The sequence below is a fragment of the Narcine bancroftii genome, chromosome 2, assembly GCF_036971445.1.
Source record: "Narcine bancroftii isolate sNarBan1 chromosome 2, sNarBan1.hap1, whole genome shotgun sequence".
Lineage (NCBI taxonomy): Eukaryota > Metazoa > Chordata > Chondrichthyes > Torpediniformes > Narcinidae > Narcine > Narcine bancroftii.
The window spans coordinates 337,513,789-337,528,337 of record NC_091470.1 but is presented as its reverse complement, the minus strand read 5'-3'; the positions used below and the strand labels follow the sequence as shown (position 1 = coordinate 337,528,337).

General features: G+C 42.4%; 1 protein-coding gene across 1 annotated transcript in view; it reads left to right on the top strand.

Annotated features, from left to right (window-relative positions):
* The window catches only part of slc22a13b (solute carrier family 22 member 13b), a 47,761-nt gene that overhangs the window by 14,738 nt on the left and 18,474 nt on the right, over window positions 1-14,549 (top strand). Inside the window, exon 3 of the mRNA XM_069915446.1 lies at window positions 8,702-8,856. Within this exon, the coding sequence (XP_069771547.1) occupies window positions 8,702-8,856 (155 nt within the window). The remainder of the gene's footprint in view (window positions 1-8,701; window positions 8,857-14,549) is intronic.

Genomic DNA, 14,549 nt, shown 5'->3' with positions numbered 1-14,549 from the left:
TTGTGTAGAATCAGTGAGATGTCATTCACTATAGATCTGTTTCTACGATAAAGAGCATCCTTATTTATAAATACATCTTTGCAGTCCAGGTGTTCCATGGCTTTGTGTAGAACCAATGAGATGTCATTCACTATAGATCAGTTTCTACGATAAAGAGCATCCTTATTTATAAATACATCTTTGCAGTCCAGGTGTTCCATGGCTTTGTGTAGAACCAGTGAGATGTCATTCACTATAGATCTGTTTCTACGATAAAGAGCATCCTTATTTATAAATACATCTTTGCAGTCCAGGTGTTCCATGGCTTTGTGTAGAACCACTGAGATGTCATTCACTATAGACCAGTTTCTACGATAAGTTCCCATGCGGGAACAGAAGGAACGTGCAAACTTCTTAGTGCAGGATTCCATCCTGGGTTGCTGTCATTGTTATAAATGAATAAATGAACCAACTTTACTGTTATGCTACTGCATCCATTTCTATTGGGTTGACTCCAGGCTTTCATCTACTAAGTCACCTCCTTTCTTATTCTGTAATTGTAGGGATCTTGAACCTCTGTGGACTGAATACATCTCTCATTTTATCCACTAACTGCAACAAGGCCTCCAGCGAAGCTCATTCTCTTCCATGTGGTGCTGTGAACACTCACCTCTCTACTCAATTTCATCAGCTTCAGAAGTGAAAATAATCCTCTTCTTTGCGAATGCAACCTCACTTTAAATGGTGCACACTTCAGTTGGCACTGATTACATATGAAATTGGTTTACCTTGCAGAGTTAATAATAGGGGGGCTCTGAATGAACCAACAGCATACATTTGCACACTGCTTGCACTGATCAGGTCCAACCTCTCTATGTATACCTAGTGTCCTAACCTTCTGAACCAAACTCTCATGTGGAACCTCGGCAAAGGCCTTACTAAAGTCCATATAAACAACATTCACGGCCTTTCCCTCTTCAACCTTCCTGGTAACTTCCTCAAAAATCTCGACAAGATTTGTTAAACACAGCCTACCATGCACAAATCGTTGCTGACTGTCCTTAATCAGCTGATAGTCAAAAGTTCAAACAATCATCATTACCTTGGTTGTATTTTTTGAAGATAAATCATTGATTTAGTTTAATATATAAATCCAACAATTAATTTAATTTACAACCTTTTTTTGCTGATCCTACTGTGACAGAGTATATAGAGTATATATATATATATATATATGTTAGGGTCCTCTACTGGTCCTCTACCGGCATCACCTACGGCTCCTAGAACGCTTCCACCAGCGTTGTCTCCGCTCCATCCTCAACATTCATTGGAGCGCTTTCATCCCTAACGTCGAAGTACTTGAGATGGCAGAGGTCGACAGCATCGAGTCCACGCTGCTGAAGATCCAGCTGTGCTGGGTGGGTCACGTCTCCAGAATGGAGGACCATCGCCTTCCCAAGATCGTGTTATATGGCGAGCTCTCCACTGGCCACCGTGACAGAGGTGCACCAAAGAAAAGGTACAAGGACTGCCTAAAGAAATCTCTTGGTGCCTGCCACATTGACCACCGCCAGTGGGCTGATATCGCCTCAAACCGTGTATCTTGGCGCCTCACAGTTTGGCGGGCAGCAACCTCCTTTGAAGAAGACCGCAGAGCCCACCTCACTGACAAAAGGCAAAGGAGGAAAAACCCAACACTCAACCCCAACCAACCAATTTTCCCCTACAACCGCTGCAACCGTGTCTGCCTGTCCCGCATCGGACTTGTCAGCCACAAACGAGCCTGCAGCTGATGTGGACATTTACCCCTCCGTAAATCTTCGTCCGCGAAGCCAAGCCAAGATATGTTAGGGAAATAAATTGGGAAATGTTTGTTAGAGCAGGTCACACACAAACACTTTAAAACACAGAATCTTTCCAGGAATGTGGTGATATGATTGTATGCACTGGCTGACCCACCCTCCAGGTGTCTCCCTGCCTTAGCTCCTCCCTTAGTCCTGCCCATGTAACCCCAGGCCATAAAGTTCGAGTCCCCTCTCCTTCCCACTCATTTTCCGAGCCTGGACCCTGGCCAGCAGTCTCTAGCTCAATAAAGCCTATCGCTTCCCTCAGTCTTCTGTCTGCGTCATTATTGGGGCTACTAATATCGCCCAACAAATTGAGCTAGAGTTTGGAACTCTCCGGTTATGGAGAAATTGCTGCGCCCCGAATGGCTGGAAGTAGACCCCCAAGTCCCAGTGCATCGGTACTCTTCGAGCAGTGCTTTAACAACTTCCTTGATGCCGCTGCGGAGGGAGTCGACTCAGTCGAAAAGAAGCTCAAGATCCCTCAGGCACGAGGCGGCCAGAAGGCCTACCTGACCATCCAAGGCAGCACGACCTAAACTGAGGTGATGGCTGAGCAGCGGGTACTGTATAAGCCAAAAGTGAACATGGTTTACTCCCGTTACCTGCTGACGTCCCAGAAATAACAGCCTGGTGAGTCCGCAGAAGAGTTCATCTGGTCCTTGGTCACACTGGGAAAAGACTGTTTGGGGGATCCCACGGGCCTGGGCATGATATCATTAATCCAGTGCGTGGAAGAGCTGATCAGAGATGCCTGAGTGTCGGGGTTGAGGTCGGACTACATCCGGCAAAGTCTCCTCAAGGAGGACCTGCTCCCTCTCAAAAAGGCTATCGACTTGATCAGAACTCTGGACTCGGCCCAGCGTCACGCAGTGTCGATCGCGGGCAGAAGTGTTCATTCCACCATGAAGGCCATCGGCCTGGGACTCAGCATCAGGCATCAGCAACCCGACCGAGGCTGCAATCACGCCAACTGCATCGTCAAGATGCAACTTCTGCGGCAAGCACACGAGATGCCTCTGCCCTGCAAAAGGAGCAATGTGCTTGGGCTGTGGAAAGAAGGGCCACTATCAAAAGGTCAGCAGGTCCTGATCACTGCATGTGAACAACGCAGCATGCGTTCCTGAAGAGCTTCCGGTGCTGACCGTGTGTGCGGTGAGGGGAGTGCTGTATTACCAGCCAGCGCTACCAACCTCGGCACCTCAGCCTACCACTCCAGTGACGTCACTTCCAACCACCACGACTCCACTTCCGCCGCCGCCTTCATCCGACGCTGCATGGTTAACATGGAGGTCACCATCTTGGGCAGGCCTCCTCGCCAATGACGACGATGAAGAAAGGCCAGTCCTCGCTTCAGTGACACTGAATCAAGCCAGTCCTCACCCGATCTTGAACTCAATGATGTAGATCGAGGTGAATGGGCATAAAACAAATTGTCTTTTTGATAGCGGCAGTACGGAACTTTTCGTACACACCGACGTGGTCCAGAGACTCTCCATCCGAGTCTGACCAATGACCGGGATGGTTTCAGTGGCAGTAATGGATCAACAGACGAGTATCCAGGGGTAATGTGTAGTGTCACTGATGGTGAGGGGGTGGGGCGGAATGTTATAACGACTTTGCGTTATTAATTTTGCCCTGCCTCTGTGCGCCGATCCTCCTAGGCCCTGACTTTCAGAGTCAGTTTAAGAGCATGACGATGGTGTTCGGAGGCTTCCAACCACCGTTGACCGTCCACAGCCCACAGCATTCGGACGTCCATCCCCGACTGGATAACCAGCCCCCAGTACCATCCTGTGGCCCATGCACTCAATCTCCGGTACCGTCCAGCGGCATTGGCACTTGAGACCCAGCACCAACCTGCGGTCTCACTTCCTTAAGGGTGCCCCCTCCGTCGCTGTTCACGAACTTCACCCCAGATTGCAAACCCATCGCCACCAAAAGTCGGTGCTATAGTTCGGAGGATATGCAATTTATCCGGGCTGAGGTTCAGCGACTTCTGGTGGAGGGGATCATAGCCCCTAGCACCAGTTCCTGGAGACCACAGGTCCTCGTGGTCAGAGGGTCGGGCAAGTCCTGGATGGTAATTGATTACAGTCAAACCATCAACCACTTCACCCAGCTAGATGCGTACCCATTCCCCCATAGAGCCAACTTGGTCAATAAGGTCACCAAATACAGAATTTTTTCAACTATTGACCTCAAGTCGGCTTACCACCAACTCCCCATCTATCTGAGCGATCGAATCTATACTGGATTCGAAGCAGACGGGAAACTCTTCCATTTCCTGCGGGTGTCCTTCGGCGTTACTAACGGTGTTTCTGATTTTCAGAGAGTAACGGACCGGATGGTGGAGGAACACAGGCTGACGGCAACGTTCCCATACTTCGACAATGTCACCATCTGCGGCCATGACCAGCAGGACCACGACGCAAATCTCGCAAAGTTCTTGTGTACGGAAGTTACTCAACTTGACGTACAACAAGGACAAATGCATGTTCAACATGAAGCGCCTGGCCCTTCTTGGATGCGTCGTGGCACATGGTGTCATTACCCTTGATCTGACCGCATGCAACCACTTTTGGAGCTCCCTGTCCCAAACACCCTGAAGGCACTAAAAAGGTGCGCAGTGGGTGCCCAACTACACCGATAAGGCCCATCCCCTAATTCGGTCAACCACTTTTCCATTATCGGCGGAGGCCCAGGCTGCCTTCAACCAAATTTTAGGAGACGTCGCTAAGGCCACGATGCATGCCGTTGATGAGTCCATCCCCTTCTAGATAGAAAGCGATGCCTCCTACTTCACACTGGCCGCCACATTAAACCAGGCAGGCAGGCCAGTAGCATTTTTTTCCTGCACCCTTCACAGTCTCGAACTCTGGCACTCCTCCATCAAGAAGGAGGCACAAGCGATCGTTGAGGCAGTGCGTCACTGGCGACACTACCTAGCCGAAAAGAGATTTACCCTGTTGACTGACCAGAGGGCAGTGACCATGTTCAGTGCCAAACAATGGGGTAAAATCAAGAATGACAAGATTCTGAGGTGGAGGATTGAGTTATCCACCTACAACTATGACATTTTGTACCGGCTGGGTAAGCTCAACAATCCCCCGGATGCCCTATCCCGAGGGAGGTACGCCAGTGCGCATCTCGACCATCTCTAGGTCTTGCACAATAGTCTGTGCCACCCTGGAGTTATGAGGTTATATCACTTTATAGATCGAGGATGTCCAATCCATGACCATCGAGGATGTCTAGTCCATGACCAGACGCTGCCAAATCTGCACCGAGTGTAAGCCTCAGTTCTACTGGCCAGAAAAGGCATACCTCATCAAGGCCACTCGCCCTTTTGAATGACTCAGTGTCGATTTCAAGGGCCCCCTCCCGACCACAAATAGGAATGCCTTCTTCCTGACAGTGCTGACCACGCCGCGGACCCAACGATGCCACATCCAAGCTCGGCCCTGGAGTCTGAGCTGCCTGTCCTGCAGCCGGACGTCCAGACCTCTACCCCTCATGCAGCTGCGGTGGACACCCAAGCACTCCAGGAGTACACCACCAGCACCCCAACCCCCACAGTTCCTGCAGCGGACACTCCCCTGTCAGCCCCCTCTCCGGAGGAGCGCCGTACGGACATGCCGGTTCCCCAGCCGTCCGGCAGACAGAGGAGGCCGCCTGTGCAGCTCAACCTCTAGCTGGTGGGGGCGTCCGCTTCTCCTGCCACTTTGTATATTGATTATTAAATTCTGCTGTATATTACTTTGTTAAATTGCTGCTGTTATTGCTTCCGGGTTTTGTTGTTTACCGGTGGGTTATTTTTTTAAAAAAGAGGGGGTGAATGTGGTGATATGATTATATGCACTGGCTGGCCCGCCCTCCGGATGTCTCCCTGCCTTAGCTCCTCCTTTAGTCCTGCCCATGTGACCCCGGACCATAAAGGCCCAGCAGTCTCTAGCTCAATAATGCCTATCATTCCCCTCAGTCTTCCGTCTGCGTCATTATTGGGGCTACCAATAGCACCCAACAAAGAGCTTTTGCAAAAGTGCTCAGATTCATGATGGATGGTTTGAAAAAGGCAACAAATGTAACAACAAGCAGTAGCAGCTTTATCTGGAAAACAAAACTTACTGTCTGGAATGTCATGTGATCTTTGCAGGCAAAGAGCAGAAAAAAAGGCTTTGCTCTTAGAGAAGGGAGGGAGTGAATGAGAGTAAGAGAGGAGAGACACAGGTATCGGTTCCAGAGAGACAAGCTGGCAAGCTTTGAAAGATGGCCTGGTCAAAGGAGAGGACTGGCTGTCCACTGTTTCCCTTGGAAAAGGAAAAACAGAAAGGAACTCTGTGGTGACCTGAAACAAGAAAAACTTTCTCTCTGAAGATCAACAAGAACCCTTCTGAGTGGTAACCATTTACCTGTTAATCACCAAAGCCTGGTGAACTTTATTAATGTTAACTTCTGTGCACAGTACAAGAATTGCCTGCAACCAGTGAGATTGGACTGTGAACCAAAGAACTTTGCTGAACTTACACATACATTACACACACCTGCGCTTAGAATTAGAAAGAGGTTAAGTAGGTTAAGTGAGTCAATAGAGATAAATTAAAGTTTGATTTTATTTTTGTGTTCAAAGATAATTAAAGCAACTTTTGTTTAAGTAACCCTTTGCCGTGGTGCATATCTATTGCTGCAGGGTTTTGGGGTCCTCTGTACTTGTAACACTACTAATTTCAACGTAATGTTAAAGTGGTGGGCCGGTCCCCCATCTGGGTAGGGAGAGGTCGCGTTTTCCCCGTCTTGCTGGAGAGCGAGAGGTCATGTCCCCCGTCCTGCTGAGCAGGGAGAGATTGCGTCCCCTGACCCACTGGGCAGGGAGAAGTCACATTCCCCAGCCCCGTCAGTTCGGTGTCCCCCAGCCACATCCCACTGGGCAGGAAAAGGTCACATCTCCTGGCCCCATTTCCCTGTCCCACTGGGCAAGGAGAGGTTACATTTCCCCCATCCTAATGGGCAGGGAAAGGTTGTCGTCCCACATCCCGCTGGGCAGTGTGAGGCCGCCAGCCCTGTCCCCCCATCTTCCAGCCTCATCCCACCGGGCAGAGAGAGGTTTCTGGACCCAACCCCCATCCCACTAGGCAGGGAAAGGTCTCTGGCCCCATTGCTGTCCCACTGGGCAGGAAGAGGCCACTGGCCCCGGCCCCCATACCCCAGTCCCATCCCACTGAGCAGGGAGAGGTCGCTGTGCTGCTCAGGCCAGTTGGGTGACCACAGTAATCCTCCACGGCCCAGGGTGCAGACACAAGGAAGAAGTGCTGAAAATCTCCCACCAGGTTCCTGAAGTGCTGTGGCTATGGCTCACCATTCCTCCATTGTTCCTGTATACACGTAATCCCTGACATACGTCCGTGTTCCACTCTGGATGACATACGTCCGTGTTCCACTCTGGATGACTGGTCGTATATTGGAATGGATGTATGTCAGAATTAAGTACTTATCTCGTTAGTCAGCCTCCTAGGATCCGTAGGCTGGGTACGGCCTCTTGGTTCCTGTGCACATGCTCGGTGGGTTCATGTATTGGAATTCAGTCGGCGATTGCGTGAGAATTAAGTGCCCTAACGATATTGAATTTGTGTCCTTAACTCTCATGCATGCGCCAACTGAACTCTATAATGCAAACCCACTGCACGTGGCTCTATATAGAACAATGCAGCACAGTACAGGCCCTTCAGCCCTCGATGTTGTGCTGACCTATATATTCTTACCAAAAAAATACTAAACCCTTCCTACCTTGTAACCGTCTATTTTTATTCCATCCACATGCCTGCCTAAGAGTCTCTTAAATTCCCCTAATGTTCCAGCCTCCACCAAGGAATTCCAGGCCCCCACAACTCTCTGTGTGAAAAACACCCTTGATGTCTCCTTTAAGCATTTCACTTTGTACAAATATCCTCTCGTGTTTGTTACTCTGTTCCTGGGAAAAGGTGTCGGTTGTCTACCCTATCTATGCCTCAGAATCCTTTTGATGTCTACTAAGTTTCCTCTCATCCTTTTTTTGCTCCAAAGGAAAAAGTCGCAGCTCTGCTAACCTTGCCTCATAAGACTTATTTTCCAATCTGGGCAACATCCTGGTAAATCTCCTCTGCATCATTTCCACAGCTTCCACATCTTTCCTATAATGAGGTGACCAGAACTGAACACAATACTCTCAGTGTGGACTCACCAGAGATTTGTAGAGTTGCAAAATGACCTTTTGATTAATGAAGTCCAACATGCCATTTCTTGAGGAAACAATTACATTCTACAACTCATTGAGGTGGATACACAAGAGACTGCAGATTCTATAATCTATTTTTTTTTAAACTACCAGAAGAATTAATGGAATTATATGCCCAGAGAAGCAATGGAGGCTACCTCCCTGAACATATTTAAAACATAGTCAGGTAGATTTTTGCAAAGTACTAGAATGACGTGTTTTGTGGAAAAGACGGGTAAGTGAATCCAAGGTCAGACTTGCCATAATCTTATTAAGTGGCGAAGCAAATGATGGGCCAGATGTCCAACTCTTGCTCCTATGTCCTTATGTTCTTATGAACCTGGCAGATCAGGTTGAGAAAATGGAACTTTGTTTCATGATGACCAGTGGAAAATACATGAAAATCGTTGACCTTTTGGAAATCTGAAATATAAATGTTAAAAGATACTCTGTGGGTTTGGCATCTTCAGAGATTGATACCGAATCAATATTTCAGGCTCTGAAGTTGGGGGGTGGGGGAGGTTGTTGACCTGAACCATCAACACAGTTTTTCTCTCTCTGCTGATGCTGCCTGACCTGCTGAGTATTTCCTGCTTACCTTCAATAACTTGCTTATTTTCCCCTGTAGATTTGGTCGACAAAGAACTATCTTGGTCTCACTGCTACTTCAGCTTATCAGTGGAGTCGGAGCAGCATTTGCACCAAACATCAGCTTCTTCATTGCTTTGCAGTTTGTTCTTGGCACTTCAGTGTCTGGCATATTGATGAACACAATTGTTTTAGGTATGAATAAAATGGTCTCTGTTAACACTCTGAGCCTCCCTCTCCTCCCTGACTAGTATACTTTCATTATTCCTTAGCATTTGAATCAATATAACAAATGTGAATGAGGAAATTTGTTGAGTATATCCTAGCTGCTTTGACCAAACTCTGCCATTCAAATGGTGCAAGTAATTTGGTTCTTGAATGCTTCTAAGCCTGCTTCCTTCACTACCTACCCTGCAGTCCACTTTACAACTAATGATTTTGTGCTTGAGACATATTAATTTTAGAGAGGTGAGCTCAGAAAGCATAATCGAAGAAGGTCAAAGTAAGTAGGAAATACAAGAGGTACACCACAAGGCAAATAGTAAATTGAATGTAGGGTTGGGTGTAAAAAAAAAGCCCATGGTATGGGGGGAGGAAGGAACCTAAATGATACAATAAAGAGAAGTAAGATATATCAGGTAGCACATGCTGACACCTTGAGGCTTGTCTATGGCAAAGTTATTCATGTGGGCATTGGCCTAGAATTTTGTTTAACTTTAGACCTACAGCACAGTAACAGACCCTTCTGGCCACTAACCCATGCTGCCCAAATACACCAATTAGCCTACAATCCCCAGACGTTTTTGAAAGGTGGGACAAAACCCGTACAGACATGGAGCGTATATACAAACTCTTTACGGAGAGGGCCAGATTTGAACCCAGGTCGCTGGCACTATAAGAGCATTTTGTCATAGCATCTTCAAAGGCTGATATATGTTGAAGATTAACATGATGTCTAATATCCTAGCAAAGGAAATCTAGGAATGTCCTTGATTTGGTTTTATTACTTATCTAGTTATTAACATATAATCCGTGTAATAAGAAAATATCAAAACCCTCCACAACTTGTGGTCCCTGTATATTTTTTCATTGCCTGCCTAAAGAGCATACATTTAATGAAAATACAGAGTAGATACTCATGAAACAACCAAATAGACTTTCTAACCCTCCTGTCCCTCACAATAGACAGAATAGGCCCATGCTCAACAAGGATGGTTCATGCAAATTTTTTGAAAATTTAGAATCCTGTTTTAGATTATGCTCCTTATCTGCTTTGCTGAAGACTGCTACAACAATTGATCTTTTGTAGTACCTTTAAAATTTCATCACCAAAAAAGAAACATTTATGTTAACACATTAATACAGCAAGATGTTCTAAAGTACTTCCCAGGGACAATATTAAAAATGTCTTTGTGATGAAGGAGCAGTAGGATTCAGAAAAAAGTATGTTTAATATATACAGGGGTTTGTTCGATCTGCAGTTCTATATAGAAAGTAATTCTAAAGACCATTCTCAGAGGAGAAATTCTTCCTCATTTCAGTTTTAAATGGGGCATCCCTTTTCTGAGACCATACCCCCTGAATGGACACTCCCATAAAAGGAAACATCCTCTCGGCATTTACCCTAAGAATATTGTATTTCAATAAGATTGCCTTCATTTTTCTAAACTCCAATGGGCAGCGCCCCAATTTGTTTAACCTTTATTTGTAGGATAATCCTTCCACGCCCGTCAATAGTTTTCTTAACCACCTCCAATGAAATATCGTTTGGCAAGTTGGGGGCCCAGAATTGTTCACAGTCTCATTGTGATCTTGTTATTGCATTACACAGCTGTAGTAAGACTTTTAATTTCCAACCTTAGTGAAATGAGGGCAATTCTCTTCCCTATTACACGCTGAATGAGTTTGGGCACAAGGACCTCCGAAATTGCTTTGTGATGTAACTTTCTGCAGTTTATCCCCAATTAAGTGAGAAGCTGTTCTCACATTCTTAAAAAAAAACCCCACATTTTCCCCACATTATGCTCCACCTACCAACTTTTTACCCATTCAATTCACATATCTCTATCTCTTTAAGTTCTTTGTATGCTCATCTTCTTACTATTTTCGTGTCCCTTATAAATTTGGCTACTGTTCGTTTCATTTCTCAGACTCATTGGACACAATTGTGGTCCCAGCACTGATATCTATAGTACCCGACTAAAGACAGTTTGCTAATCAGAAATAGCCCCCATGAGCTGGTTCCTGCCTTTTAGTCCATCCTCATCCAAACCAATATGTCCAATGCTTGAGACCTATCTTTTGGAACCTTTTGAAATCCAAGTACAGTACACCTGCTGGTTCTCTATTATTTACTCTAGTTGTGACTTTTCATGTGTGCAATTAAATTTAAAACCTATGAGATGGATGAGAAATTAAAGTATTCCACACCCAGTTTTTTTAGGGAGTTACTACCTTTTGGTAGGTTTTTTTTTCTTTCTTATTAACGAATATTATTTTTATTTGGAGGGCCTATATATTTTAATTTGAGGGTTCTATATAAAAAAAATATTTTCTTTTCTTTGTTATTATTAATTTTGTGATTATTTTTGGTATTTAGCAATTGTATTAGATAGGTCAAATTTGAAATTTGCTACTTTTAATGTTCAGGGATTAAACAACCCGATCAAGCGTAAGTGAGTTTTGGCTTACATTAAAAAGATGAAGATTGATATTGCTTTTTTACAGGAGACACATTTGAATGAAAAAGAAAGTATGAAATTGAAGAGGGACTGGGTTGGACATGTTTTTTCTTCTTCATTTAACTCCAAAGCTAAAGGAGTAGCAATTTTGATACATAAAAATTTATCTTTTGAATTACAATCAATGGAAATTAATGCAGGATGTCTTCTTAAGTTGAATTGTAAGATTTTTAATGAATTTTGGACTTAACATTTATTCACTGAATGTGGATGATGAAGCATTTATTTTGGATGCATTTCTGCTTTTGGGGCAAGCTAATGAAAATGCTCTGGTTGGAGGAGATTTTAACTGTGTTTGGAACCTTTATTAGATAAATCACCAAAAAATGTTAAAAAATCTAAAAAGGCAATTCAAATTCGAGCTTTATGAAAGATTTTAATTTAGTGGACATTTGGCGACATCTTGACCAACAGAGAAGGATTTCTCTTTTTATTCATTTAGACATGAATCTTTTTCTAGAATTGATTTTTTTTAGTATCGGCACATTTACAGGAGAAAATATTGCAAGCAGAATATAAAAGTTGGGTAATTTCAGATCATTCTTTGTTGTATTTTACTTATGAGAGTTCTGAAAAAGTTCGTGCAGCTTCTCGTTGGAGATTCAATACGATGTTGTTTAAAAAAGCAGAATTTATTGAATTTTTTAAAAAACAAATTAATCTCTTTTTGGAAGAAAATGTTAACTCCATTCAGAGTAAATTTATATTGTGGGATGCTATGAAAGCTTACTTGAGAGGTAAAATAATTAGTTATACTTCTAAGGTTAAAAAGAATTATCTGACCAAGAGCCTTGAATTAGAGAAACAGATTGATGTATTAGAAAAGGAATTTCAGAGAAATGTGACAGAAAATCAGAAGATAGAGTTGTCTAGATTGAAATTGAAATACAATGCGTTGCAATCTTATCAATTTGAATGCTTGATTAATAGATCTAAACAACAGTATTATGAATGGGGTGGGAAAGTGCATAAGGTACTTGCATAACAGTTAAAGAAAGAACAGGTATCAAGGGTTATTAATGCAGCTAGATGAAATTTGACTATTACTTACAAACCTCGTGAGATTAATGATGAGTTTTATTCATTTTATAAGAAATTATATACTTTGAGGAAAAACAGGAGAGCGGATCGATTGACTCTTTTTTATCGGTGTTGAAATTACCAGAACTAGGAGAAGAAGACATATTGGATCTGGAGGCTCCTTTTACTGATTTAGAAATTAAATCGGCTATGTTAGAAATGCTGAATGGAAAATCACCTGGTGATGATGGGTTTTCGGTTGAATTTTATAAGGTATTTTATGATGATTTATCTACAGTGTTTGGAGATGTGTTATGACAGATTAATGAACATTATGATTTACCTGAATCAAGCTCTAGTGCCTTAATCACTGTAATTCCTAAGAAGGATAGAGATCCTTTAAAGGTGTCTTCATATAGACCAATTTCTTTGTTGAATGTATACTATAAAATAATAGCTAAAGTATTCGTGAATCGATTGGCTAAATTTTTACCTCAGTTGATACATGTTGATCAAACAGGTTTCATAAAGAATAGATATGCTTCAGATAATATTCTTCGAGTGATTAGTTTGATTAATAAATATTGACAGTGCCCTGACCATCCAATGGCGATATCTCTTAATGCAGAAAAGGCTTTTGACAGAGTTGAGTGGAACTTTTTATTTAAAGTCTTAGAGAAATTGAAGTTTGGTCCTACTTTTATTGGTTGGATTAAAGCTTTATACAATAAACCAATAGCCAGGGTATTGACAAATGGTCAAATCTCAGAACCTTTTAAATTAACTCGTTCAACTCGTCAAGGTGGTCCTTTGTCTCCAGCTTTGTTTGCGTTAGTGATTGAACCTTTAGCATAGTTGATACAACAAAATACACAGATACAAGGTATGAGAGATTTAGATGAGGAGTATAAAATTAATTTATTCACTGATGATGTACTGGTGTATTTAACAAACCCAGCTCAGTCACTTTTACACTTGAAGGAATGTTTAACACAATATGGATCTTTGTTTGGATATAAAGTTAACTGGGAAAAAAGTGAAATTTTACCGATAGGTGAAGGAGATTATTCAGTTTATAAGAATATTATTAATTTGAAGTGGACTGATTGAATTAAATATTTGGGTATAAATGTGGATGTTGATTATCAATCTTTATATAAATTAAATTATGTACCGTTAATGAAAAAGATCAAAGCTGATTTGATTAAGTGGAAGGATCTTCCTATAAATTTAATTGGAAGAATAAATACAATCAAAATGAATATCTTTCCACGTATACAATATTTGTTTCAGTCAATTCCGTGTTTACTTAATAAGAATTTTTTTTGAGATTTAAATAAAATGGTTAGGGAATTTTTATGGAAGGGTAAATTTCCGAGAGTAGCTTTGAATAAGCTAACCTGGAAATATGCATTAGGGGGATTACGCTTACCACATTTTCAAAATTATTATGAGGCAGCTCAATTTAAATTTATTAGTTCATTAATGGATTTGGAACGCCCCCCTAGTTGGGCTAAAATTGAGATGGCAAATATTTCTGAATTTGAAATACATCAATTTTAGTTTCGGTCGAATTTAAATTTATTACAACAATATAATGTGCCTATACTAAAAATTTAATGAAGTTATGGATGAAGAAAAATAGAATGATAGGTTCTAAGGGTAAATTATTGACTTTAACACCGTTATATAATAAACCAACTTATTCCTTTTTCAATGTATAATCAATGTTTATTACATTGGAAATCTAAAGGTATAAAAAAACTTGGGAGATTGTTTTAAAGAAGGTCAATTTTTATCCTTTAATCAAATAAGGGAAGATTTTGGTATTAATGAGAATTCTTTATTCGTTTATTATCAACTTCGATCCCTAGTAAAACAAATATTTGGTAGAGATATGATTTTACCTAAATTGACTAAATTTGAATATTTTCTTGTGACTGTACCAGAAAAGGGATATATTTCATTGATGTACCAAATATTACAGGAAAATATGGAAAAAAAGGGATGGGATAGATCTAAGATTAAATGGGTAAAGGATATCAACTTTACTTTTTCTGAAGATGACTGGTTAGATATTTGTCATGATCGTGTTACTAGATTGATAAATGTTCATTATGCAATTTT